Below are 26,651 nucleotides of genomic sequence, written 5' to 3' on the forward strand. Positions count from 1 at the left end.
ATTTGCTTTTATATATTTGAAAGTATTTATTTATGGTATATATATATATATATATATATATATATATATATATAAGAGTAGTTTTTGGCTAAAATATGTTGACAGCACACGCCCCGCCCCCTGTCAAATACTGACCAATCAGAGAGGCGCGGTACCAAGCGCGTGTGTCTCCGTATCCCTGCAGCATCACGCTGCTGCACATCTGCAGCACTAATTACACTCACAACACAACCCCGAGAGAGACATTCACACAAACACTCCAGTCTGATGTTTTAACGACGGATTCTGTCTGCAGAATGTTTTGATGCGCGTTTGCGACAGAGCAGCTCGTTCACTGCGCGCGCTCCTCATCACACGGATTATTCATCAGTGAATCTGTTCATCTCCAGAGGACTGTGTGCATCAGATCTGAAGAACACTGAAGGAGCCTGTAGTGCAGCATCACAGGATGGCTGAGAACAGCGCAGAATGCAACATCAGGGTGTTGTGTCGCTTCAGACCCCTGAATCAGTCCGAAATCCTCCGTGGAGACAAATATATTCCCGCATTTCAGGGAGATGACACTGTCATCATTGGGGTGAGTTCGTGCAAGTTTTCCTCTTGACTGAGATTTTATAAATAGCAAGTTGTTTGTCAGTAAATTGACGCAGATGGATCATTATCAAAGTTTCATTTTCACACTCCTCCAGATGGTGATGTTAATTTTTAATGAAATTCTCACTACTGCATACTGATCATCTGATTAATTCAGATTTGTGTCACACATTTATGCATGAATTTATAAATACCTACAAAACAATAGAATCAGAACTTCAAGTGCTTATAAAAGCATCTATACATCTCTCTCTCTCTCTCTCTCTCATATATATATATATATATATATATATATATATATATACATTATTATAAATTCATCTTGGAATTGTCCTCCATGTCTCCTCTATATTCATTTACATAAACACCCACACACACACATTCACACACACTGCTGCTAAAACTCCATCCATCTCCATCTCAGACAGTCTGAAATAAATGTTGTTTTATGTGCTGTAATTATGACTCATGATTTGACAGTAAAAAACTCTCTGTGGGTGATCTGCACCAATGAGGATTACGATGTAACTGTATTAAATCAAGGTTTATTTAGTAATTCAGCTGCTCCAAAAAAATCTACAGCAGCGAAATCTTGATGCGAAATCAGCTGCTGCAAACATCTGGCTTCAGTTCACAGTGAAATCATGATAACATTAATCCTGTTCTTCCAGAACTTTAGACTTAAAGGGATAATTCACCCAAAAATGTAAATTCTGTCATTAATTACTCTCCCTCATGTCGTTCCACACCCGTAAGACCTTCGTTTATCTTCAGAACACAAATTAAGATATTTTTGATGAAATCTATCCTCAATAGAAAGCAACGAAATTACCACATTCAAGGTCCAGAAAGGAACTAAAGACATTGTTAAAACAGTCATGTGACTGCAGTGGTTCAACCTTAATGTTATGAAGAGACGAGAATACTTTTGTGCGCAAAAACAAAACAAAAATAACGACTACGCTACGCTATTTTCGTTGCAGCTCTTCCAGGTTCTACGTCCGAATGCTGGCTCAGAATTGGCCGACGCTGATCACATGATCAGCACGACACACGGGTGTGATACTGACACAGGAGCCGGCCAATAATGAGTCAGCGTTCTGACGTAAACATGGAAGTGCTGAACTGCGTTAACTGAGTATGAGTCTGACGAGAGACGAATTTGTTGAATAAAGTTATTTTTGTTTTGTTTTTGCGCACAGAAAGTATTCTCGTCTCTTCATAACATTAAGGTTGAACCACTGCAGTCACATGACTGTTTTAACAATGTCTTTAGTTCCTTTCTGGACCTTGAAGGTGTTGATTATATTGCTGTCTATGGACGAGTCATATACCTCTCGGATTTCATCAAAAATATCTTAATTTGTGTTCTGAAGATGAACGAAGGTCTTACGGGTGTGGAACGACATGAGGGAGAGTAATTAATGACAGAAATTTCATTTTGGGGGAACTAACCCTTTAAAGAGATTATCATTTACTCACCCTCATGTCGTTCGTGTATGAATTTCTTTATTCTGCTGAACACAAAACAAGATATTGTGAAGAATATGGGTAATCAAACAGTTGATGGACCCCATTGACTTCCATATTATGGAAATAAAATACTATGGAAGTGAATGGGGTCCATTAACTGTAGAAATAGATAGAAATCTGTGTGTGTGTGAGGCATACACAGATAAATGGGTCATTCCTGTTGTGCAGAAACTTTGTTACAAACTTTAAAATTTGAAAACTTTAATGTCACTGCATTCGCTTTCATTTCGTACTGTCTTCAAGGCCGGGTAGGTTTTTCATTAGTGAAGCATCGAGATAAATGAGCACTGCTGAACTCCCGAGTGTCATTTGTGCAGATATTATTATTCGACTGATTCACATCCTGACTTGCATCAGAAGTCTGAGGAAGGAGCTGTCGGCTTTGATTATGTCCACAGCCTTTAAAAGCATGCAGCATACAACCTGAAAGAGACACTGTGTCATGCACACGGCTTTGTCTGGTCTGTGGTCAAGAGTGCAGCTGTACAGTAGACATGTGTGTGGTGTGTGTTGATGTCAGAGAAAACCTGGTAAAATTTCACTGTCGCTGTCAAAATGTCAAAATGTGTTGGTGTTACCTTCCAGATAGATGTAGATGTAGGACCCTTAAAGTGCCCCTATTATGCTATATTAAAGTGGATCTATAATGCCCCTTCTCACAAGATGTAATATAGTCTCTGGTGGCTCCAGAATGTGTCTGTGAAGTTTCAGCTCAAAATACCCCACAGATCATTTATTATAGCTTGTCAAATTTGCCCCTATTTGGGTGTGAGCAAAAACACGCCGTTTTTGTGTGTGTCCCTTTAAATGCAAATGAGCTGCTGCTCCCGCCCCCTTTCCAGAAGAGGGCGGAGCTTTAACAGCTCAACAACAACAAAGCTGGAGAATCTCACGCAGCCAAAATGAGGATTGTCAGTAACGGTGTTCAGCCTTACATTGTTCAAACCGGAGTCGACACTGATGGAGAGACTCAGGAAGAAGTTACAACTTTTAGACGTTTCTGAATGGTTAGTGGATAAATTTATGTAGTTGCTGTGGAGTTGATTCAACTCATCCACTAGCATGTGCCGTCATGTTAATCTTTTGTGTTGAATTGACCCTCGTTTGTGAAGCAGTCCGGCGTAAAATGACGGCATGACAACAACACTCTACTACAACAACTCTTCCTCTTCTCTAAAGCAGCCCAACATGGCCCCGCCCCCTTTGTTGTGTGTTCTCGGGGGCGGGGTTTATGTAAATTTTAGGGTTAGTGATGTCACGAACCCGGGAAGAAGCTCGTTGTAGTCCCTACCAGCCATTTAAAAAGCGATTTCTGTAAAAGAAAATATCTCCCTTTGCATTGAACTTTGAGTGTCGTAACTTTGCAGATGTTGTTTATGTTCAAACAGCAACATTACACACTAACTAAAGTTAAAAAAGTCAAATCATAATAAACCACCCCTTTAAAGGTTCCTAATGTTGTTTTAGATTCTCCTACAACACATTCATTCAAGGTCAAAAACACTTTAATTTTCTCATAATATCCACTGCAGCATCAGCTCTTTTCTCTGTGTCTGAAACAGTTTGATCAAGGATTCGGTCTCTCTAAACCCCGCCTTTCTGAGAGCTGCTCTGCTCTGATTGGTCAGATGACTCAGTCTGCTGTGATTGGTCAGAAACCAAACGCTCATTATCATATCTGAATCTCAGCTCTTGATTCACAGTGATACGAACAGTAACGATGGTGTCGGTTTTACCGTATCAATCTCATCAAAGTAGAGAAAACGCATCTTCTCGACATGAACAACATGAAACAAACTCTTCTAGTCTTAGATACAACTACAGTGATTGAGGGCGGGGCAAAGAGACACTGTTCACTGGCAGCCAATGGGCTGGCATTATGCAAATTAGTTATAAACCTACGTAGGTTGAGCAGGAAGTGAGACTGAATTACTGACGACTCATTTCAGTTCAGAATCGATTCTTTCTTTTAGAAGACAAAAACTTTCTTTATCTGCACTTCAGCTTCTCAGCTCTATTACACACTATATTAATAAGGGCACTTTAAAAATGACTTTTGTTGTAACCTAATGTAGGCATGTTAATTCAGTCGTGTTAAATAATATTTTTGGCTTGAACAAAAGCAGTTAATTTAGATGTTTCCACTTCATGTGCAATTTTCTACAGTGCAGTAAATAAGACGTCTGAGTGAATTGGTGATTTGTTCTGTTTTCTCTCTTTTTGAAAATGCCTCACTGAATGAATAATTAATGAAACCTCAAATGCTCCAGTATCAAGAGTCTGGAGCCAAATAGATTTAATGTAAGAAAAGAGCCTCAGAAAAAAATGGTATTTTTGCTCGTCTACTAAAGCTGAAATCAGAGCCCGTATTAAAGGATAGTTGTGTGAATTCAAGCTCAATATACTCCTAACAGCCGTGCAATGCTGCGACCCAGATTACAGCTCCTATTTTTGCAAACGCTGAACTCAGCAGAAAACGTGTTTAAAAACACCCTATAAACCTATATTGTTGATATCGTAAAATTTCAGAATTTCTGGCTTGATCCAAGTTTCACGCACAGAGACAGACACACAAAACACTTTATGTTTAGTATTCAGAATTCAGATGATGTAAAGAGCACCTATTCTGCTTTTTTCCATGTTTATCCTTATTAATGTGTATTGTATTCTCTACATCAGTGTCTCCCTGAAACGCCTCCATCTTGAGTTTTCTTCCGGGAACGAACACGTCACAATATTTAAATAATTTATGCGCAGAATAAAGGGGCGGGGCCTGGTTGAGTTAGTTAGTAGTGTGTTGAAACTGGCAGTTATGGTAAGGGGCGGGACATTTCCCAAACATCAATCACAACACACCGCTCCAGTCGACCAATCAGAGCACATTGTGCTTTTCAGAAGGAGGGGCTTCATAGAGACAGGAACTAAACAGAGCGTTACTGACAGACTGGGAAGAGAGGAGCTGAACAATGGAGGATATGAGGAAAATAATCAACTAGTAGAGCCCAAAAAACAACATCAAGACAAGGGAATAATTGAAGCCGTTTATAGCTGCCGTCTGTGGTTTAGGTTCTATTTCGGGTAGATTAATGAGTATCTGCATGTAAATGTGCTGCTCCTCCAGAATGTAAATTAAATTTCAGTTTGTAGTAATTTTCAATAGCACACTCCTGATACGCATTTTATAATTTATCCTCAGTGTGGTAACTAAGCCAGAGCTCTTCTGCAGCAGAAACACAGTATTAAAGCTCAATATAATCCTGCAGACAGTTTCTATCCATTCTTCTGTTCTCGTCTCTAACCTTCAGTGAATCTAAAAGCTCAGAACTCGTCTTAGAACGTCAGTGACCTTCACCATCCTCGTTTAAGAAGTCTGTCCTGTGTGAGACTCATTCTGACACCAGATCTGCTGGAGAGACGAACCGCTGGAGGATTTAATGAAACACAGAGATAAAAGAAAGATACGAATGCAGCAGAAAACAGAGGAGTGAAATTAGCTGAGAGTTTGGGTGTTTTTGCAGCTCAATAATGCTGCTGAAAACAAGCTCTGCTCGATACACAGCTCAAATCACGTCCATCAATCACAGCAGAAGAAAACCTGTTTTTGTTAACAATTATGATGTGCATTATTACGAAGATCATTCTTATCTGGAGCACAAACACTGCAGGGCGACACATGCTGAACTTTAAAGAGGACCTGTTTCAAAGTCTTGATGTTGTTTTTGGGCTCTTCTGTTCAGAATCACACAGACATTCAGATCACATCCTCCTCTGAGATCTGCTGCTGTCCTCTTCCAGTGCGCATCATTCTGCCCTTCACTTCCTGTTCAGTGTGTGCGGCTCGTTTCTCTTCAGAACAGATCTATCTATCTAAACATGATCATAAGTGAACAGCAGCAGTGGAGAGAGGGAAGGATGGATGGAGCTGATAAAGAGGTAAATGTTAATAGTTGAGCTCTGCTGGACTGAAGCCATTAGAGCGTATCCCACAATCCCCCACGCTCAGCTGCGGATGTTTTATCTCTCTCGCTCCTCAATCTGCTCTTAATTTCATTTCCTGTGTAACTCTGGGCAGTTGCAAGATGATTAAAACAGACTGTGTTGATGTACACACGTGTGTTGATTATCTCATCTCGACAGCAGCTTAAACCGTAAACACCGTGTGTGTTTGTTTTAAGAGGCTCGTTATGATTCCTTCAGACAGACAGACGTAAACCCACCAGTGCGACGCTCTATTTTCTCTGAGAGCGGCGAGGTTAAGTGTTCTGTCATCACTGATGTGCGGCGCTGTCTGCGTCCTGCTGGATATAGTGTGTGTGTGTGTGTGTGTGTGTGTGTGTGTGAGACTCTTCAGGTGTTTTTCTGCTCTGGAGACTTTGATGCTCTTCTGAGGATCAATTAAAGCTCATGGAAACAGCAGAGGGACTAATTACTGACTGAAGCTTAATGTGAATCATGTGTGTTGCAGTGTGTTGCTTCAGCTCTAATTGCTTTCATGTTTAATTATAACAGGCAAAACTGAGTGTGTGTGTGTGTGTGTGTTTGTGAGGTATTTTCAAACTACAATCCATCCATCCATCTGTCATTTTGGATCATTTGGATTGAACACAGAATGTTCCCGCCTCAATCTCACATCATTGGTTTAGTGTAATCTCTCAGCCAATGACTGACTTCTGGTGACTCTTGATGTTAAACTGACACATCTGAAGATAAATGTCTGTTTATATCTGTATGTGTTTGTGTCTTACAGGGGAAGCCGTATGTCTTTGATAAAGTCTTTCCCACGAACTGCACACAGGAGCAGGTGTACAACAGCTGTGCCAAACAGATTGTTAAAGGTCAGTGTGTCTGAATGTGATTTGATTCTTCCAAAATTCTTCCAAAATCTAAAATAATTGTCCAAATATCTTGAGGCATACATTATTTATTATAAACAAAAATGATTGATTTGTGGTGTTAAGTTCAATCATCACTAGATTTCATCATGTAGATTTAGTGTTTCTCATCTCTTTTTGACCTCAGATGTTCTGGACGGCTACAACGGCACCATCTTTGCATACGGACAGACATCTTCTGGAAAAACCTACACCATGGAGGTAAAACACCTTCTCTACAGCCCTGTTTATTTATTATTAAAGATGATTTTATCATCATATACTCGTGTCGTGACTTTCGTTCTTCTGTGAAACACAGTGTTTAGCAGGATGTTCACATTGAAAAAGCATCATTAAAGTGTTCTTACTGCTTTCTCTGTTAGGGAAAACTGCATGATCCTAACGGAAGGGGAATTATCCCGAGGATTGCTGAAGACATTTTCAACCACATTTACATCATGGATGAAAACCTGGAGTTCCACATTAAGGTACAAAAAAGTCATTTACAGATTGTTTTGTTTTCTGGTGAGGAAATTAAAAGGTTTCAGATAATTCCACATCATTGGCTGTTCTCGTTTCTCTCCCAAGGTTTCCTACTTTGAAATCTACATGGATAAGATTCGTGACCTACTTGATGGTGAGTCGGTATATTGTGTCTCAGGTCGACCTAAATACAGACTCCAGAGAATCATTTCAAAGCCTTTTCTCTCAAACTGACTTTGCTATAATTAAAAACTCATTAATATTATTTATTTTTTTTGGGTATAATTTATTTAAACTGGATATAAAAAGAGCATGAAATGTACTTATGGATGAGTGCTCATTTACAATTTATGTACACTACCTAAGAAATTAATACTTTTAAGGATTAATCAAAAGTGACAGTAAAGACATTTATAATGTTCTATTTCAAATAAATACAGTTCTTTTGAACTTTTTATTCATCAAAAAATCCTGAAAAATAAAATGTATCACAGTTTCCACAAAAATAACTGTTTTCAACATTGATAATAATCATAAATGTTTCTTGAGCAGCAAATCATCATATCAGAATGATTTCTGAAGGATCATGTGACACTGAAGACTGGAGTAATGATGCTGAAAATTCAGCTTTGATCACAGGAATAAATTACACTTTACTATATATTCACATAGAAAACAGCTGATTTACATTGGAATAATATTTCATTGTTTTTGATCAAATAAATGCAGTCTCAGTGAGCAGAAGAGACTTTTTAAAAACATTAAAAAATCTTACAAAACGCTCAGTCCTGAACAGTGTCACACCAGCTGAGACCTCATATTTCAGCATGTGAGCTTCAGATGAGAGTGTGTGAACACATACACACGTCCATCTGTGTCGTTTTAGTCACAGCTGCTGCATTCTGATTGGAGGAACGCCGCCGCTGCTCATCTGTATTCCGCTGTGATTGCTGAGTCACTGAGCAATCTGGGAAAATACCTGCGGACAGATGGAGAGAGAGAGACGAGTAATGAAACACAGATACAGATCGACAGGCGCTGAGGAGATGAAATATGAAGCGAGATGACGTCAGTCTCGCTGTATCTATATTTGATTAAAAGGAAACTGACGTTCATATACGCGCTTTCATATCTGCCGCGACTCCTATGAAGTTTCTCTCTGTGTGTGTGTGTGTGTGTGTGTGTGTGTGTGTGTTAATCTGATTAGAAGCGCGTCTGTCTCGAAGGGTCGTTTCTGTCATAATAAACTCGAGGTCTGTCCGTGCTGTGGATCTGCATGTGCTCATTACAGGAATAATTCAGCCAAACATGAAGACTGTGTCATCATTTACTGGCCCTCGTGTCACTCCAGACCTTCAAAAGAAGATGTTTAGGAGAAAGTTCATGCTCTCACTCTTAGAAAAAAAAGAAACTTTATGCCAAAAAGGTTTATATAAGGAGAAATGTGTTAAACGATCACATAATACTTTCATGTTTAACCGGTTATTTACAATTTTCTAGTAGTACAGTATGTTTACAAGCCGTTTAATTCATAAAATGTCATCAAAATGAAAAAAAAAAGATCCATAAAATGATCCCATGATGGAACATCTAAAAGATTCTCAATATGAAGCGCCTGACGAACCTTTAAGAGTGATGCAATAAATGAAGACAGACGAAACACCTTTAAAGCATCATAAAAACAGAGGTTTATAGAACTTATACAGCATATTTCAAGTCTTCTGAAGTTATTTGTGTGAGAAACAGACTGAAAAAAAAGGCTGTTTTTATGATGCTTTTTTAAGCTTGAAAGTACGAATCCTCATCATGCTGAACACTGTTTGTGTTCCACAGAAGAAATGCACTGAAGAACATTTGAACAATTTTCACTCAGAAAATGCTAATTAATTTCACAGTTAATTACAAAGAAACAGCAAGTAACACACTGAAGCAGAAAGACTGAAATAGTCTGATCTTGTGAAACATGCTCTTTGATTTCAGTGTAAAGTTACACGGATTTGGAATGGCTGAATTTTAATTTTGGGAACAAACTTGTTTCTTTTTTGTTGTTGTTCTTTGTTATTTCCTGTTCGTTCTCCCTCATCTGCCTCTCTTTCTTTCAGTGAGTAAGACAAACCTGTCCGTTCATGAAGACAAGAACCGAGTTCCCTATGTGAAGGTGAGCTGAATCACGCTGAACATCACTGATCATGAGCTCAAATCTCCCTTCAGATCTCAAACTTCCTCCCATCCAAAAAGAGCATTTACTGAAACTAAACTGCATAAATACGATAAAAACACACACAAAAAAACTGTTGTAGAAACAATTTCACTCAGAAATTGCAATTAAATTTCACAATTACGAAGAAATGGCAAGTAACACAGTGAATAAAAAAACTGAAATAGTATTTTCTTTTTTTTTCATGCTTCAAAAATTATTTTTTCACAGTGTAGTGTAGGATAGATATTATTCCCATTCATATGGTATATTATATATAATACTATATATTGTATTATATATCATAGATCATATGATTTATATGATACAATATCATATCTACAATATAAGATACATCGTATTGTATCGTATCATATGAAATATGTGAAGTGTCATAATATTGTATCATGTCATATCAAACCATGTCATGTATTGTATCATATATCGTATTGTATCATATTCCCTATCATACATGATTTATTATCATATTTAATATTATATGCATATATCTTATTGTAGCATAACATCATAAAACCATATCATATTTTGTACACTCTTAAAAAAAATCAATAAAAATAGGGCACACTGTACTGTATTAATTTAATAGAATTATCCGTATTTATTTTTTACAGGTGTTTTAAATGTATTTTGAATTTTGAACTTCATTGCTCTGTGTTTCAGGGTTAATGGAAATGTCAGTAAAATTACTGGATAATGTCCTGGTAATTTTCTGCCAGTTCATTATCCGTTTTTATGGATTTTTCTTTTTTTACAGTGTATAGTATTGTATTATATATTATTGTATCATATGTGTGTGTGTGTGTGTGTGTGTGTGTGTGTGTGTGTGTGTACAGGGCTGTACTGAACGTTTTGTTTCCAGCCCGGATGAAGTGATGGATGTTATTGACGAGGGAAAAGCGAACCGTCACGTCGCTGTTACAAGTGAGTGTCACTAACCCAGAAATACTGTTCATTACAGAGGCATTGTGGGTCATGGGTTCGATTCCCAGGGAATGTATGAACTGATCAAATGTACACCTTCAGTGCAACGCAAGTCGCTTTGGAATAAAAGCATCTGCATATAATGCATAAATGTAAATGTAGAAGTAAAGATGGTTACGAACGCACTATAAGGGTAACAGCTAACAGAGAATGTTCTGCCAAGGTTCTCTCAAAGTTATGAACAAACGTTATTCCAGTAACATTAATAGAACATTAATTTGTTCAAAGTTTTCTGGTCTTTAATAATGTTTTCAAAACGTTAGCAGAAAAACGTTACTTATACATTGTTCTTGGAGCGTTTTTTAAATTAAACATTTAACATTTTTTGAATGTAACTACTAGTTTCAGAACGTTCAGAGAACATTCAAAAGTAACAATCCTTTAATGTTTGAAGAATGATTCAGTGTAATGTCACCTGTGGTGCTGATCTGACTGCTGTGATGTCGTGTGTCAGATATGAATGAACACAGCTCCAGGAGTCACAGCATATTCCTCATCAGCATCAAACAGGAGCACGTGGAGACGGAGCAGAAGCTCTGTGGAAAACTCTACCTGGTGGATCTGGCCGGGAGCGAGAAGGTGCTTTGAGTGTTTCTGACATCTTCAGCCTCACAGGAGTGTGTCCACCTGCAGGACAGAACGATCACACAGAGATCTCATTAATGTCACAAACGTTACTGGAGAAAAACATCCCATTAATGTCACATGACAAAGATATCAAAGTCAAATTGTGTAGAAACAGTTTTCACTCAGAAAATTCCTAGTAAATTTCACAATTAATTAGAAAGAAGCAAAAAGCAAACACATTGAATTAAACATGAAATTTTGAAGTAGAAAGACTATAGTAGTATTATTTGATTTATAACCTTTGATTTATTTACAACTTTGAAAAATATTTTTTAGTGTATCCTGCCCTCTTATTCAAATTCTAATAATTATATATATTTATATATATACACACACAACTGATATTCAAAACTCTTCTGCTCTCCAAGGCAGCGTTTATTTGATCAAAAATACAGTAAAACAGTGAAATATTATTCTAATGTAAATCAGCTGTTTTCTATGTGAATATATAGTAAAGTGTAATTTATTCCTGTGATCAAAGCTGAATTTTCAGCATCATTACTCCAGTCTTCAGTGTCACATGATCCTTCAGAAATCATTCTGATATGATGATTTGCTGCTCAAGAAACATTTCTGATTATTATCAATGTTGAAAACAGTTCAGATTTTTGTGGAAACTGTGACACATTTTATTTTTCAGGATTCTTTGATGAATAGAAAGTTCAAAAGAACAGCATTTATTTGAAATAGAACATTATAAATGTCTTTAATGTCACTTTTGATCAATTTAATGCGTCCTTGATGAATAAAAGTATTAATTTCTTGAAGAAAAAAGAAAATCTTACTGACCCCGAGCTTGTGTTATGTTTTCTGTCTGTCGGTCAGGTGAGTAAGACAGGTGCGGAGGGAGCCGTTCTGGATGAAGCCAAGAACATCAACAAGTCTCTGTCGGCGCTGGGAAACGTTATATCAGCTCTGGCCGAAGGCACCGTGAGTCACAGCAGCATCTGCATATACAACTAAAGCCACGGCTAGATAGCCTTAACCCAGTCAGAATCAAAGGTTAAACTCAGTAAGTTCTCTCTGTCGTGCAGAAGACTCACGTGCCGTACCGGGACAGTAAGATGACGCGGATCCTGCAGGACTCTCTGGGCGGAAACTGCAGAACCACCATGTTCATCTGCTGCTCACCTTCAGCCTTCAATGATGCCGAGACCAAATCCACCCTGATGTTCGGACAACGGTAACACAGCAAACACACACAGAGCCGAAGCCATGCTCGCAAATACATCACACACTCACACTCCATCTCTCTCAGAGCAAAGACCATAAAGAACACGGCGTCTGTGAACCTGGAGCTGACAGCGGAGCAGTGGAAGAGGAAATACGAGAAAGAGAAGGAGAAGAACAAGAACCTGAAAGAGAACATCCAGAGACTGGAGGCGGAGCTTAACCACTGGCGTAACGGTGAGAACATACACCTTATTTCTCTCTTAGACCTTAAAGTAACATGGTTGTAGATTCATCAGACATTTACCATGGTAATACGTGGTTTTACAGACCAACAATGTCATAATGACTCACACACTGCATGTCAATTTTGAAGTCAATCAGACCAACAGTACTGTAGTTAGAGCCTATTTTATATATTGTTCAATTATAGCACCAACAAGTGGCGCAGTCCCACCGCTTTTTTTGTGTGTCCTCAGAGTGCCCCCATACATAAGTCTGTCAAATTTGGCGAAAATACCTAATTTCGTTTAGGAGTTATAGACGTATGTATGTATGAACACATAAAATATTACCCACACCTGACTTTGAGTGCATTTTTTTGCCACTTACTATCAAAATTTTGACATTTGGCCATTAGGATTTAGTCAACGACCTATGTTTTTGATTTTCCTACACTGGTTTCATCTCGATCGGACTAACGGTTTCGAAGATATTCATGAATGTTGTTTAAACGCTAAATCACAACTTTACACTAACCATAAGGCGAAACCTAGCATGTTTGGTATCGTTGGACTCGGCAAGGATTCACGGGATTCCTGTGAAAATAAGTCAGCCACATCTAAAGTTATAAGCATGTTTTACCACTAGGTGGCGCTGGTCCGAAACTTCTCAGACTCATTCAGGGCATCGTGCTGATGACTCATACCGAGTTTCGTAACGATACGTTTATATACAGCATTATACAGCATTTTACTACAAAATGGCTGACACCTAAAATGGCCGATATCAATCAACTTGGCATGACGCCCTGAAACTAATGCAACCACTTTTATGATTTTTGGACAAACCGTTCAGAAGTTATAAGCAAAAATACGCATTTTTCGTATCTCCAGATCAGTAGGTGGCGCTGCAGAGAAACACAGCATGTAACCTCAGGTCATGCTCGTGACGACATGGACGAAGTTTGGTCTGAATCTGATAAAGCGTTGAGGAGATAGAGCCTTGTGTCTATTTTCACAAGCGCTACGTAAAATTCGTTCACGCGTTTTTGAAAATGGTTTGAGAAATCTACTTGAATTCCACAACTTTTTGTCAATATGATCTGAAGATGATCTGGTTCAGTTTTCATATAAATCTGAGCAACGGCCTAGGAGGAGGTCGAAAAAAATTCAAAATGGCGGAGAAATTTTAATGACGGAAAATGGCGTCATAGGGTGCAATCGAATGTCTTGAGCCAAGGAATCAGAGGAAAAAAAAATTTTGTTTCTTACAGTTCAAAAGTTATTTGCATAAACGTGAGTGCAATTTTGGACAGTTGGTGGCGCTGGAGCGTTTTCAAAGTACCATAGTATGTACCACCAGAGTAATGGCCATCTGCCATGGTAATACTATGGTTTTTAGACCACTTACTAAAAAAGTACTAAAAAGTACCATGGTACTTCCACATTAGAAGTAAGCAGTGTAAGGGTTACTGAAGTAAAACTGTAGTAAAAACAAGGTAATTCGACTAAATTTACAATACATGATTTCTAAAAGAGGAGAACCCTAAAAACTGCATTAATATTTTACTATAGTAACAGTAAATGATGGTGTAGGTGAATCAGTGGCTCCGCTGGATCTGATGGCTGTGATTCCTGTGGAATCTGATGTCAGTGAAGACGCTGCTTTAGACAATCAGAGTCCGAGTGTGTGTGTGCCAATCCCAGAGGAACACCAGCGCAAATATGAGGAAGAGATCCGCAAACTCTACAAACAACTGGACGACAAGGTGCGAGTACACACACTCACAAACACACACACTCACACACTCATAAACACAGCTTGTAGTCGATGCACGGAAAAATTGGCTTTCTGATTGATTTTCTCTCTCTCTCTGACAGGATGATGAGATTAATTTACAGTGTCAGCTGGTGGAGAAACTGAAGGAGCAAATGCTGGATCAAGAAGAGGTAAAACGTTTGCTGAATTCCAAAAAGCATAATGTGGTAATGCTTTATTCAGATATTCTACTGACTCACTATTGCTGCGTCCTAATTCGCCTACTCATACTACGCTCTGTTTCTGTGAAGAAAAAGTACATACTTTTGAGTCTGTAGCAGAACAGTTGACAAGCTTTGAGACAAACTACTTCATCATAGAGGGTGATTTGAGTTCAGTCTTGTTGTGTAAAATAGGTGTGTGTGTGTGTGTTCAGCTGCTGGCGTCGTCGCGTGGAGACGGTGAGCGTGTGACGAGCGAGTTGAGTCGTCTGCAGACGGAGAGCGACAGCGCGAAGGCCGAGGTGAAGGAGGTTCTGCAGGCACTGGAGGAACTCGCTCTGAACTACGACCAGAAGAGTCAGGAGGCCGAAGACAAGAGCCTTCATAACAGACGACTGACCGAGGAGCTGGCGCAGAAAACCGTACGACAAACACTGCAAAACACTGCACCTCCTAACGCCCGTTCACAACAACAACTATACAGACGACTATAACCATAACTGTATTAGTGTCCACACCAGCGCACTGCAGTTCTGTTGTCAAATGATTTTATACTTGCTGCTTTGTTGCATAGTATTAATTGAGCAGTAAAAGTCTGATTTATAGTACAATATAAATATCCTCTGTAATGTTAGCCGTAACTGCCATCCTTGAGCTTGTAATTATATTGCCATTGATCCAGCACACACACACACACACACACACACACAGTGAATATTTAATCACACTGCTCATTTCAGATGTAATTCTCTGTCTTCCTCTCAGTCGGATCTCATGTGTTTGGAGGCGGAGTTTTCCCGGCTACAGGAAGTGAGCGGCCAGCAGAGGAAACGCATCACTGAGGTGTTAAACACCCTCATGAAGGATCTAAACGACTTCAGCTTCATACTGGGAAACGGTGACCTCAGACTGGTGAGTGAGTGTGTGAACGCATGAGGTTTTCTGAAGAAAAGCCATATAAAATACATATAACAAGATTAAAAAGAAAAATTGACAAGTAAAATCAGAAATAAAAAAATCGGGAATTTTAACAAAAGAATCAATTACGAAGCTGTCATCAAAGGAATCATTCATCCCAAAATGAATATTCTGTCATTATTATGAAAGTGTTATTTCTGAATGTTTTCTGAACGTTCAAAACATCCAGTTTTTTAAATGTTTTTTCCTTGGTTGTGTGAAAATTAAGGGAGCATTCCATTGTATCATTCTTCAAACATTATAGGAATGCTACTTTTGAACGTTACTTTTGAACGTTACATTTGAACGCTACTTTTGAATGTTACTTTTAAACGTTACTTTTGAACATTACTTGATTGTTACTTTTGAACGTTACTTCATTGTTACTTTTGAACGCTACTTTTGAACGTTACTTTTGAACATTACTTGATTGTTACTTTTGAACGCTACTTTTGAACGTTACTTCATTGTTACTTTTGAACGCTACTTTTGAACGTTACTTTTGAACATTACTTGATTGTTACTTTTGAATGTTACTTTTAAACGTTACTTGATTGTTACTTTTGAACATTACTTTTGAACATTACTTGATTGTTACTTTTGAACGTTACATTTGATCGCTACTTTTGAACATTACTTGATTGTTACTTTTGAATGTTACTTTTAAACGTTACTTTTGAACGTTACTTGATTGTTACTTTTGAATGTTACTTTTAAACGTTACTTTTGAACGTTACTTGATTGTTACTTTTGAACATTACTTGATTGTTACTTTTGAACGTTACATTTGATCGCTACTTTTGAACGTTACTTTTGAACGTTACTTTTGAACATTACTTGATTGTTACTTTTGAATGTTACTTTTAAACGTTACTTTTGAACGTTACTTGATTGTTACTTTTGAACGTTACATTTGATCGCTACTTTTGAACGTTACTTTTGAACGTTACTTTTGAACATTACTTGATTGTTACTTTTGAATGTTACTTTTGAACGTTACTTGATTATTACTTTTGAACGTTACTTTTGAACGTTACATTTTAACATTACTTGATTGTTACTTTTGAACGTGACTTTTGAACGTGACTTTTGAACGTTACTTTTGAACATTACTTGATTGTTACTTTTGAACGTTACATTTGATCGCTACTTTTGAACATTACTTTTGAACGTTACTTTTGAACGTTACTTTTGAACGCTACTTTTGAATGTTACTTTTGAACGTTACTTTTGAATGTTACTTTTGAATGTTACTTTTGAACATTACTTGATTATTACTTTTGAACGCTACTTTTGAACGTTACTTTTGAATATTACTTGTTACTTTTGAACGCTACTTTTAAACGTTACTTTTGAACGTTACATTTTAACATTACTTGATTGTTGCTTTTGAACGTTACTTTTGAACATTACTTATTACTTTTGAACGCTACTTTTGAACGCTACTTTTGAACGTTACTTTTGAACATTACTTGATTATTACTTTTGAACGTTACTTTTGAACGCTACTTTTGAACGTTACTTTTGAACGTTACTTTTGAATATTACTTGATTGTTACTTTTGAACGCTACTTTTGAACGTTACTTTTGAACGTTACATTTTAACATTACTTGATTGTTACTTTTGAACGTGACTTTTGAACGTTACTTTTGAACATTACTTGATTGTTACTTTTGAACGTTACTTTTGAACGTTACATTTGAACGTTACTTTTGAACGTTACATTTGAACGTTACATTTGAACATTACTTGATTGTTACTTTTGAACGTTACTTTTGAATGTTACTTTTGAACATTACTTGATTATTACTTTTGAACGCTACTTTTGAACATTACTTGATTGTTACTTTTGAACGTTACTTTTGAACGCTACTTTTGAATTTTACTTTTGAACGTTACTTTTGAACATTACTTGATTATTACTTTTGAACGCTACTTTTGAACGTTACTTTTGAATATTACTTTTAACCGTTACTTTTGAACATTACTTTTAAACGTTACTTTTGAACATTACTTTTAAACGTTACTTTTGAACACTACTTTTGAACATTACTTGATTGTTACTTTTTAACGTTACTTTTGAATATTACTTGATTGTTACTTTTGAACGTTACCTTTAAAACGTTACTTTTGAACGTGACTTTTGAATATTACTTTTAAACGTTACTTTTGAACATTACTTGATTGTTACTTTTGAACGTTACATTTGAATGCTACTTTTGAACGTTACTTTTGAACATTACTTGATTATTACTTTTAAACGTTACTTTTGAACATTACTTTTGAACATTATTGATTGTTACTTTTGAAAGTTACTTTTAAACGTGACTTTTGAATATTACTTTTAAACGTTACTTTTGAATGTTACTTTTAAACATTACTTTTGAACGTTACTTTTGAACATTACTTGATTGTTACTTTTGAACGTTACTTTTAAACGTTACTTTTGAACATTGATTGTTACTTTTAAATGTTACTTTTGAATGTTACTTTTAAACATTACTTTTGAACGTTACTTGATTGTTACTTTTGAACGTTACTTTAGAACGCTACTTTTGAACGTTACTTTAGAACGCTACTTTTGAACATTCTCTGAATGTTCTGAAACACATAGAAACATTTAAAAAATGTCAGACAAACATCCAACTGAAACGTTTCAGAAAAACATTCCATGAACGATATATAAATAATGTTTTTGTGCTAACGTTTGGAGAACATTATTAAAGACCAGATAACTTCAAACAAACGTTTAATGTTACTGGATGAATGTTTGTTCATAACATTGAGAGAACGTTGCCAGAACGTTCTGAGAACATTCCCTCTTAGCTGGATATTATCTATGTCTGTCAATATACACAAAAGCACCATAAAGTATTATTAAAGCACCATAACAGTCATCCACTTCTGAAAAGTGATTTTGAATGATCAGAATGCTGCTGGTTTATTTATGAATGATATCTGAAGGGAAGATTATCAGTGAATAATGACAGAATTTTAATCTCTCCGTGAACTGATTCTTTAATAAAACAAAAGTTACTGGAAAGACTAAAGTAAAGCTGAAGTCTCTCCGGCAGCCGTGTGACCTGTCGGGTGTGTTGGAGGAGGAATACGCCGTGGTGCGAGTGTATGTGAGCAAAGTCAAGTCGGAGCTGAAGTCGGTGGTGAAGCGCTGCAGACAGCTGGAGACGTTACAGTCCGACTGTCACCGCAAGATGGAGGAGACTGGCCGAGAGCTGTCGTCCTGTCAGCTGCTCATATCACAGGTCAGGAAACACACACACACACACACACACACACACACACACACAAATACACATGCAAACAGTTCAGATGCCAAAGCCTGCGTGTGTGTGTGTGTGTGTGTGTGTGTGTGTGTGTGTGTGTGTTCCAGCATGAAGCGAAGATCCGCTCTCTGACCGAATACATGCAGAACATGGAACTCAAGAAAAGACAACTGGAAGAAAACTATGACTGTCTGAGTGAAGAGCTCGCTAAACTACAGACCGCAGGTACACACACACTATCATCAAAAATGTACCCTAGTAATACCATGGTATACAGCGTACAACAGGAGGCTAAAGGTCATTTTATGTTATATTATAATGTTATATATAATTCAGATTGTAAAGTTATTGTCTGTATGTTTGCAGACAGCGGTCAGGAAACTCCGCTGGACACTGACGAGTCTGGAAACGTGAAGGTAGTTTTAATTCATTGCTGGTGTGGGTGATCTGTTGCTGCTGTGAGGATGTTTATTTATATTTTTGTGTCTCAGAAAGCGGAGCAGAAAGCAGACGTTCACCGCGAGCCGCAGCACAAGCAGCTGGGCCGTCTGCGCGACGACATCAACCACAAACAGAAGATCATCGACGAGCTCAGAGAGTCAGACGCGTCTCCAACCCTCTCAATGATTCGCTGTCCGTCTCTGAGCGCCGTCACGTGTGTAACCGTGTGTTTGTGTGTTTGTGTTCAGTGATAATCAGAGGCTGAAGCTGCAGCTGGAGCAGATGAGCGTCGAGTTCAGCGTTCTGAAGAAACGCGAACACGAGAAATCCAGACAGCTGGAGGAGCTCAGGTGAGACTCCAGTGAGAAAGACTGAAATCATGAGGACACGTTCATAAACACTGCTGTAGCTGATGCTGAGGGATTGTGTCTGCAGATATCTTCATGAACGACAGGAGCAAACCAAGCAGGACATGAAGGGTTTGGAGGAGACCGTTGTGAGTATCTGCCCTTCTGACGTTTAACAAGAACTGAATGTAATGTTTTGGACACTTAATTGCATGTTATTTACAATTCAATTAAAATATAGTATAGTTTAAATACTAAATGCAGTTAGTTAAACTAAAGAGTGCTTAACGAGGACTTTAGTACATCTTTATACACTAGTTTGGGGTCGGCAAGGTTATTTTTAATGTTTTGAAAGAGTCTCTTCTGCTCACCAAGGCTGCATTTATTTGATCAAAAATACAGTAAAAATGGTGAAATATTATTCCAATGTAAATCAGCTGTTTTCTATGTGAATATATAGTAAAGTGTAATTTATATCCTGTGATCAAAGCTGAATTTTCAGCATCATTACTCCAGTCTTCAGTGTCACATGATCCTTCAGAAATCATTCTGATATGATGATTTACTGCTCAAGAAACATTTATGATTATTATCAATGTTAAAAACAGTTCGTATTTTTGTGAAAACTGTGATACATTTTATTTTTCAGGACCCTTTGATGAATAGAAAGTTCAAAAGAACTGTTTCTTATAAGAATATGAAATATAATGACATGTTTGACACACAGTTTCTCTTTAAAGGCTCGTGAACTGCAGACGCTCCACAATCTGAGGAAGCTGTTCGTTCAGGACCTCACGGCTCGAGTTAAACGGGTGCGTTCGTCCACACCTGAAACACGAGAGACTCATGAAGAATCATCTGAGATTAAAGAGCTCGAGGGACGACGAAAACATGCTGAGCTGCTGGAAAATGTCATGAAAAATTAAATTATGGCTGATTTTAGCACACAAAAACTTAAGTTTCTACGGAGACCCTAAAGGGACATGAAGGAAAAAACATTGAAATATAATTTTTCCATTGCCATGTCCCTTTAGGGGCTCCGTAAGGTCACATTAGTTAATGCATTAACTATAACATTACACTAAAAAATGCTGGGTTAAATAACCTAAGTTCGGTTAAACCCAGTGATTGGGTTGTTTTAACCCAGTGGTTGGGTTAAATGTTTGACCCAACCTGCTGGGTAGTTTTATTTAACTCAACTATTGTTTAAAAAATAAACCTAAAGTATGTTGGAAAGTAACATTTATTAATATGTTTAATAAATGAGTAATAAACATTTATTAAATTGCTTATTAATAAATGTTCACCTTTTGATTATTTTGATTTTAAGCCAGCCATATAGTAATTTTCGCTGGGTTAAAACATCCCATTCGCTGGGTTAAAACAACCCATTCGCTGGGTTAAAACATCCCATTCGCTGGGTTAAAACATCCCATTCGCTGGGTTAAAACATCCCATTCGCTGGGTTAAAACATCCCATTCGCTGGGTTAAAACAACCCAATCGCTGGGTTAAAACATCCCAATCGCTGGGTTAAAACATCCCATTCGCTGGGTTAAAACATCCCATTCGCTGGGTTAAAACAACCCAATCGCTGGGTTAAAACATCCCATTCGCTGGGTTAAAACATCCCATTCGCTGGGTTAAAACATCCCATTCGCTGGGTTAAAACAACCCAATCGCTGGGTTAAAACATCCCATTCGCTGGGTTAAAACATCCCATTCGCTGGGTTAAAACAACCCAATCGCTGGGTTAAAACATCCTATCCGCTGGGTTAAAACATCCCAATCGCTGGGTTAAAACATCCCATTCGCTGGGTTAAAACATCCCATTCGCTGGGTTAAAACAACCCAATCGCTGGGTTAAAACATCCCATTCGCTGGGTTAAAACAACCCAATCGCTGGGTTAAAACATCCTATCCGCTGGGTTAAAACAACCCATTTGCTGGGTTAAAACATCCCATCCGCTGGGTTAAAACAACCCAATCGCTGGGTTTGTCCATTTTCAACCCAGCATTTTTTAGAGTGTGTGAAGCATGTTTTAAAAATACTGTAATATATAATAATGAAAGGTGCGTTTGATTTTATTTACATCTTAACCACCACAAAACCGTGTTCGATTCGAACAGTCGATGGCGTTTATGAACGTGTTTGTGCGTGTTTCAGAGCTCTGAGCTGGAGCCGGATGAGAGCGGTGGCTGTTCAACACAGAAACAGAAGATCTCCTTTCTCGAGAACAACCTGGAACAGCTTACAAAAGTTCACAAACAGGTTAGTTAAATATGTTAACTCTTGTTCTTCACCTTGACTACAGTTACATTTTTTACAAAAATCTTGTTTTCTCGTTATTAATTGTATTATAATAGTATCTGAAGGATGTGAGAGACATGAATTCATGTCCAGTGAATATCACGCCTGACTGTTTCCACTGCAGGATTGTGTTTTGTTTGATTGTGCTTCTCTCTCGCTCAGCTGGTTCGTGATAACGCAGATTTGCGCTGCGAGCTTCCGAAGCTGGAGAAGCGTCTGCGCTCGACGGCCGAGCGGGTTCGGGCGCTGGAGGACGCGCTGACCGAGGCTAAAGAAGGAGCCATGAAGGACCGGCGCCGCTACCAACAGGAAGTAGAGCGCATCAAAGACGTCATGAGGGCCAGAAACCCGTTCCGACGGCCTCATGCTGCTCTTATCGGTCAGTCCAACTCCCAAGATGCACTGCATGGCTATTTCTGGGTTGGTGGCCGGCCATTAGTCTCTTCTGGGCAGTAAACCAAATGAATCTCAAGCATCATCCGTTCATTTGTGAAGTATTTTATTCACTGAATTAGACTTATTCAGTTCAATTAAGTGCACTTCTTTTACACAAGGGTGTCTGAGTTTCTAAAGAGGGATCATACTGGAGTAGAATAATAATATGATAATATTTTATTACATTTTATTCACTGGATAAGCCAAAAATAGCCATTATCACATGATAATATATATACAATTTTTGTTAAATTTCAGCACAAATGAACTGTATCATGATATATAATGTTACTGATATATTGATGATTCCTCAAACCATGAAAAAAATGATAATAAATATTAAGATTTAAAAATAAAAACGTATTTAAAAATGTATTAAATTACTATTATAAACTATTATAATTATAATACATTAAATATATTTAATAATATATATATTATATAGTTATAATATTAAATATTTAAGAAAAATATTAAATTACTAAATATAAGTAATATATTTCATGTATAACATTTTATTACGATAAATATATAATATTCTAAATATGATTGTATAAATTACATTACTAAAAATATTATTAAATATAATACATTAAATATATTTAATAACATTTATATAATAAATAAATATGTTATAAATATAAATATAATATTACTAAATTTTAAAATGTTATAACTTAAATTACAAAAGATATTATTAAACAGATAAGTAATGCATTAAATGTTTAATGTGTATAATATTTTAAATAAACATAAATATAATATTATCATTACAGTTATAACTGTATTTTTTGCCCTCAGCCAAACCGATTCGTCCAGGACATTACCCCGCCTCCTTACCTGTCAATCACATGTTCATGCGCAGCAGAGATGAGCCAATCACATTCAGCAATGTGATGTTCAACAGCGCCAGTGAAAAACCCAAATTAACTTCAGCCAAAACCGAGTCCAGTTTGACCAGCGAGTGAGTAACGTGTTCATGGATTATGTTTGACTGTATTTTCACTACCGCTGATGTCAGGCGTGTGTGTGTTCCTCATGTGAACAGGACGCTGTCAGCGGACGAGAGACACCTGAGCTCCACACACAAACTGAACACCACCAACAACGGTAAAGACGCTTCACGCCATCTTTACTTTTCTCATTATTTTTTGTACTCGTTATCAGTATATTAATACATATTCATACTTATTTTAACAGGGAATGGCAGAGATGTGAATGATAACAGGTAAGCGTGCAGGTGTGTGACTGTAAAGCTCATACTGTAACTGTAATAACTTCAGCTGCCTCTGATGGTGTTTCCAGTGTGTGTCGCTCTGCGTCCGTCACTGATGAGCGGTCAGATGACCTCCAGCACAAACACACTGGTCAAGAGCCGCCCGCCGCCAGCTAAACACCAGCGGTACAGCGACACTGTCAGGTGAACTGACCCAGAACTACTGAAGCACTGGACCAGCTCTGATGTGTCAAATAGCAATACTGTCCTATTTTTCTATATACCATGGTATTTTGTATTTTTATATTAAAAAATAGTTTATTAAATTACTAAAAAATATATTAAATATTATATATATTACATTATAAATATAATTATATTATTAAATATTATAATTTATAAATAATTTATTAAATTATTGGAATATTATTAAATATATTTAATGTATTACTTATCACATTTAATAATATTTTAGTAGTTTAATAAATTATGAAATATATATATGTAAGATATCCATTATTAAATATAAGTATAATACATTAAATATATTTTATAAATAATTTATTAAATTACACAAATTAAAATTACAAAAAAAACTTATATTTAATATTTTTAGTAATTTAATTATTTATAAAATTATAAAAACTTTAATTAATAATATAATATATATGTCATGTATTACTTATATTTATTAATTTTTTTAGTATTTTAATAAATTATTTATAAAATAAAAATATATAATTATAATATATTTATTTACAATGTTATAAATATGTTATTAAATATAATACATTGAATATATTTAATAATATATCAACATATTACATTATAAATATAATTCAAATATTATTATTATAATTTTGTTATTATATTAATAAATACAATATATTAAATATATTTAATCACAATATTAAATATTTGTTATATAAATATAATTTAGAAATAATTTATTAAATTAATGTGATTAAATATGATAAGTAAAATTTACCGTGTTGTTTTTGTTTCTCTCCAGGCGACCTGTACTTCTGAATTCTCCTCTGTATATATATACATATATATATATATATATGCATGTTGCCTGCAGTTCCAGTGATGAATATGAACCGTCAGCTCACTCGAATCCGTCACATAACTTCAAATTCAGCTTTCAGACACTGACAGAAGCGGTCGACTGCATGTAGTCCAGTGATGAAGAGCTTCTGCTGCAAAATGAGCAGGAAAACAGTGAGATGAACGAGGTGGAGCGGTCATCAGCAGACGGGTCATTCTCAGAAAACAGTCGTGTGTGTCACAACATTTCAGGAACACGTTAATTGAACATATTAGTACCAACAGTAATAAACAATAATAATTTCTAGCAGCATCACTGTAATCATTATTAAATAGGCAATGTCCATATACGAGAGAAAATGCAGAATTAAAATGCAAAATTCAGTGATAAATGAGACATGCAAATTAGCAGATATTCTAATGAAAAAACCATCCGATATGAGAGAAATGTGTTTCCTGAGAGCGACCCAGAATCAGTCTGATGCGGTATCGTCTACATTAGTGCGTTATGATGAAATTCTGTAGCTATTTTTCTGTAGCTGTAACTATTTTTATACTCATATTTAAACGACAGAGTAGCTTTTGTTGCGATTTGTATGCATTATTTGTGTTATCAGTATCGTTGGATAAAGAAAATAACTTTATTATCACCTATAATAACAAACTCTACAGAGTACTGAAGCTCGTTTCTGCCACAGAATAAAATATAAAAAAGGTAATAGCGACTGTTTCTCTCACAATTTCGAGTTTATCTCACATTTCTGAGAAAAAGCTGCAATTATCTTTTTCATTTTTGTAAATTGTGGCAGAAACAAGCTTCCATAAGAGACATTCGATAATAAAAGATTAAAAATATTAAGAATTCTACTCAGTTCTTAGTAGATCAGATTGTTCCTAGAATCAGGATTTTATACAACATAAATGGAGTTGAGAAAGTATTATCTTGACATTTTATAAATTCAGATGTGTGAGAAACAACACACACACACACACACGTGATCAGACACGGTCACATCAGTTAGTGTGAACTCTGATCAGATACTGAGACATTTGTGTGTGTGTGTGTGTGTATGGTCTGACCTTTGACCTGTCTACACATCTTGATCTGTCAGTCAGGATAAGAGAGTCAGGTTATGAGAAGAATATATATTTTTGGTAACACTTTAAAGGTTCTGTAAGTGATTTCAGTCATTTTGCACCGTTCACTGAATCTTGTATAGTAACTCGTGCAGCAGGAATAGGTTGATTAGATACATTCATAAAGATATAATGCATCACTATATACATGTGGGCCGTTTCTAACCATCTTTAACTGGGAAAATAACGTTATTTAAGATCTCATTCAGTTTCTTAACTAGTTTTGAAGAGATTCTGTGCATCATCTTGCTTAAAATGAATAATGGCACATGTGTGGTGAAGATCTGTATGAAGGATTTGTGTTATAATTTGCCTTTTTGTGTTTGATTTTGTCATGCATGATGGACAAACAGGCCTGTAGCAGAACCTTCCATTAAAAACGTTTCAATAAAGAGAATCCAGTTCATGAACGTCAGTGTTTTCTGAATCTACACTCTTAAAAATCAAGGCTCTTTACTGGCGTTGATGTTTCCGTGAAGAACCTTCAACATTCATTCCACAAAAAGTTATTAAGTTCTTCACACTAAGAAAACTATGATTCTTTGGGGAACCAAAAATGGTATTGCTGTGAAAACCACCGTTTGGAGTAGAGAAATATGAAAAAAGTTCAGTGTTCCCCAAAAATATAAGATCAAAAATGTGTTAACATCATTCAAGTGTCCATATCAACATCGCTGCAAATTAGGAAAACATTCAAATAATAGTAAGAAAAAATGTTTTTCGTTTAAAAATTGTCTGGCCAACAACTGAATGAACGGTTTTAATCTGGTTCTGTATATACAGTAGAGTGACAGC

At 36.6% G+C, this 26,651-nt stretch overlaps 1 protein-coding gene and 1 long non-coding RNA gene across 3 annotated transcripts; one reads left to right on the forward strand and one right to left on the reverse strand.

The window, feature by feature from the left end:
• Positions 1 to 154: 154 nt before the first annotated feature.
• kif5ab (kinesin family member 5A, b) lies at positions 155 to 26,262 on the forward strand. 2 transcript variants are annotated; one of them, XM_051897938.1, is made up of 29 exons: positions 155 to 577; positions 6,875 to 6,962; positions 7,147 to 7,220; positions 7,382 to 7,486; positions 7,587 to 7,635; positions 9,584 to 9,639; positions 10,533 to 10,620; positions 11,135 to 11,259; positions 12,133 to 12,237; positions 12,342 to 12,490; positions 12,566 to 12,714; positions 14,274 to 14,467; positions 14,580 to 14,648; positions 14,894 to 15,100; positions 15,444 to 15,590; positions 18,711 to 18,899; positions 19,028 to 19,145; positions 19,287 to 19,336; positions 19,412 to 19,518; positions 19,610 to 19,711; positions 19,797 to 19,857; positions 20,449 to 20,520; positions 21,875 to 21,979; positions 22,181 to 22,397; positions 23,255 to 23,417; positions 23,502 to 23,563; positions 23,654 to 23,681; positions 23,759 to 23,873; positions 24,682 to 26,262. In XM_051897938.1, the coding sequence occupies exons 1-28, from the start codon at positions 449 to 451 to the stop codon at positions 23,844 to 23,846; spliced, it is 3,096 nt and encodes a 1,031-aa protein (XP_051753898.1). In that variant the 5' UTR covers positions 155 to 448; the 3' UTR covers positions 23,847 to 23,873; positions 24,682 to 26,262. The 2 variants fall into 2 exon arrangements, with proteins under 2 accessions (XP_051753898.1, XP_051753899.1); XM_051897939.1 differs by having other exon boundaries at positions 156 to 577; positions 14,295 to 14,467.
• On the reverse strand, positions 7,735 to 12,238 carry LOC127514769 (uncharacterized). Its single transcript, XR_007930700.1, has 3 exons — positions 12,097 to 12,238; positions 11,096 to 11,307; positions 7,735 to 8,460 (listed from the first exon to the last, which is right to left on the reverse strand). It is a non-coding gene; the product is annotated as an uncharacterized LOC127514769 (long non-coding RNA).
• Positions 26,263 to 26,651: the final 389 nt, after the last annotated feature.

Source organism: Ctenopharyngodon idella, chromosome 6, assembly GCF_019924925.1.
Source record: "Ctenopharyngodon idella isolate HZGC_01 chromosome 6, HZGC01, whole genome shotgun sequence".
Classification (NCBI taxonomy): domain Eukaryota; kingdom Metazoa; phylum Chordata; class Actinopteri; order Cypriniformes; family Xenocyprididae; genus Ctenopharyngodon; species Ctenopharyngodon idella.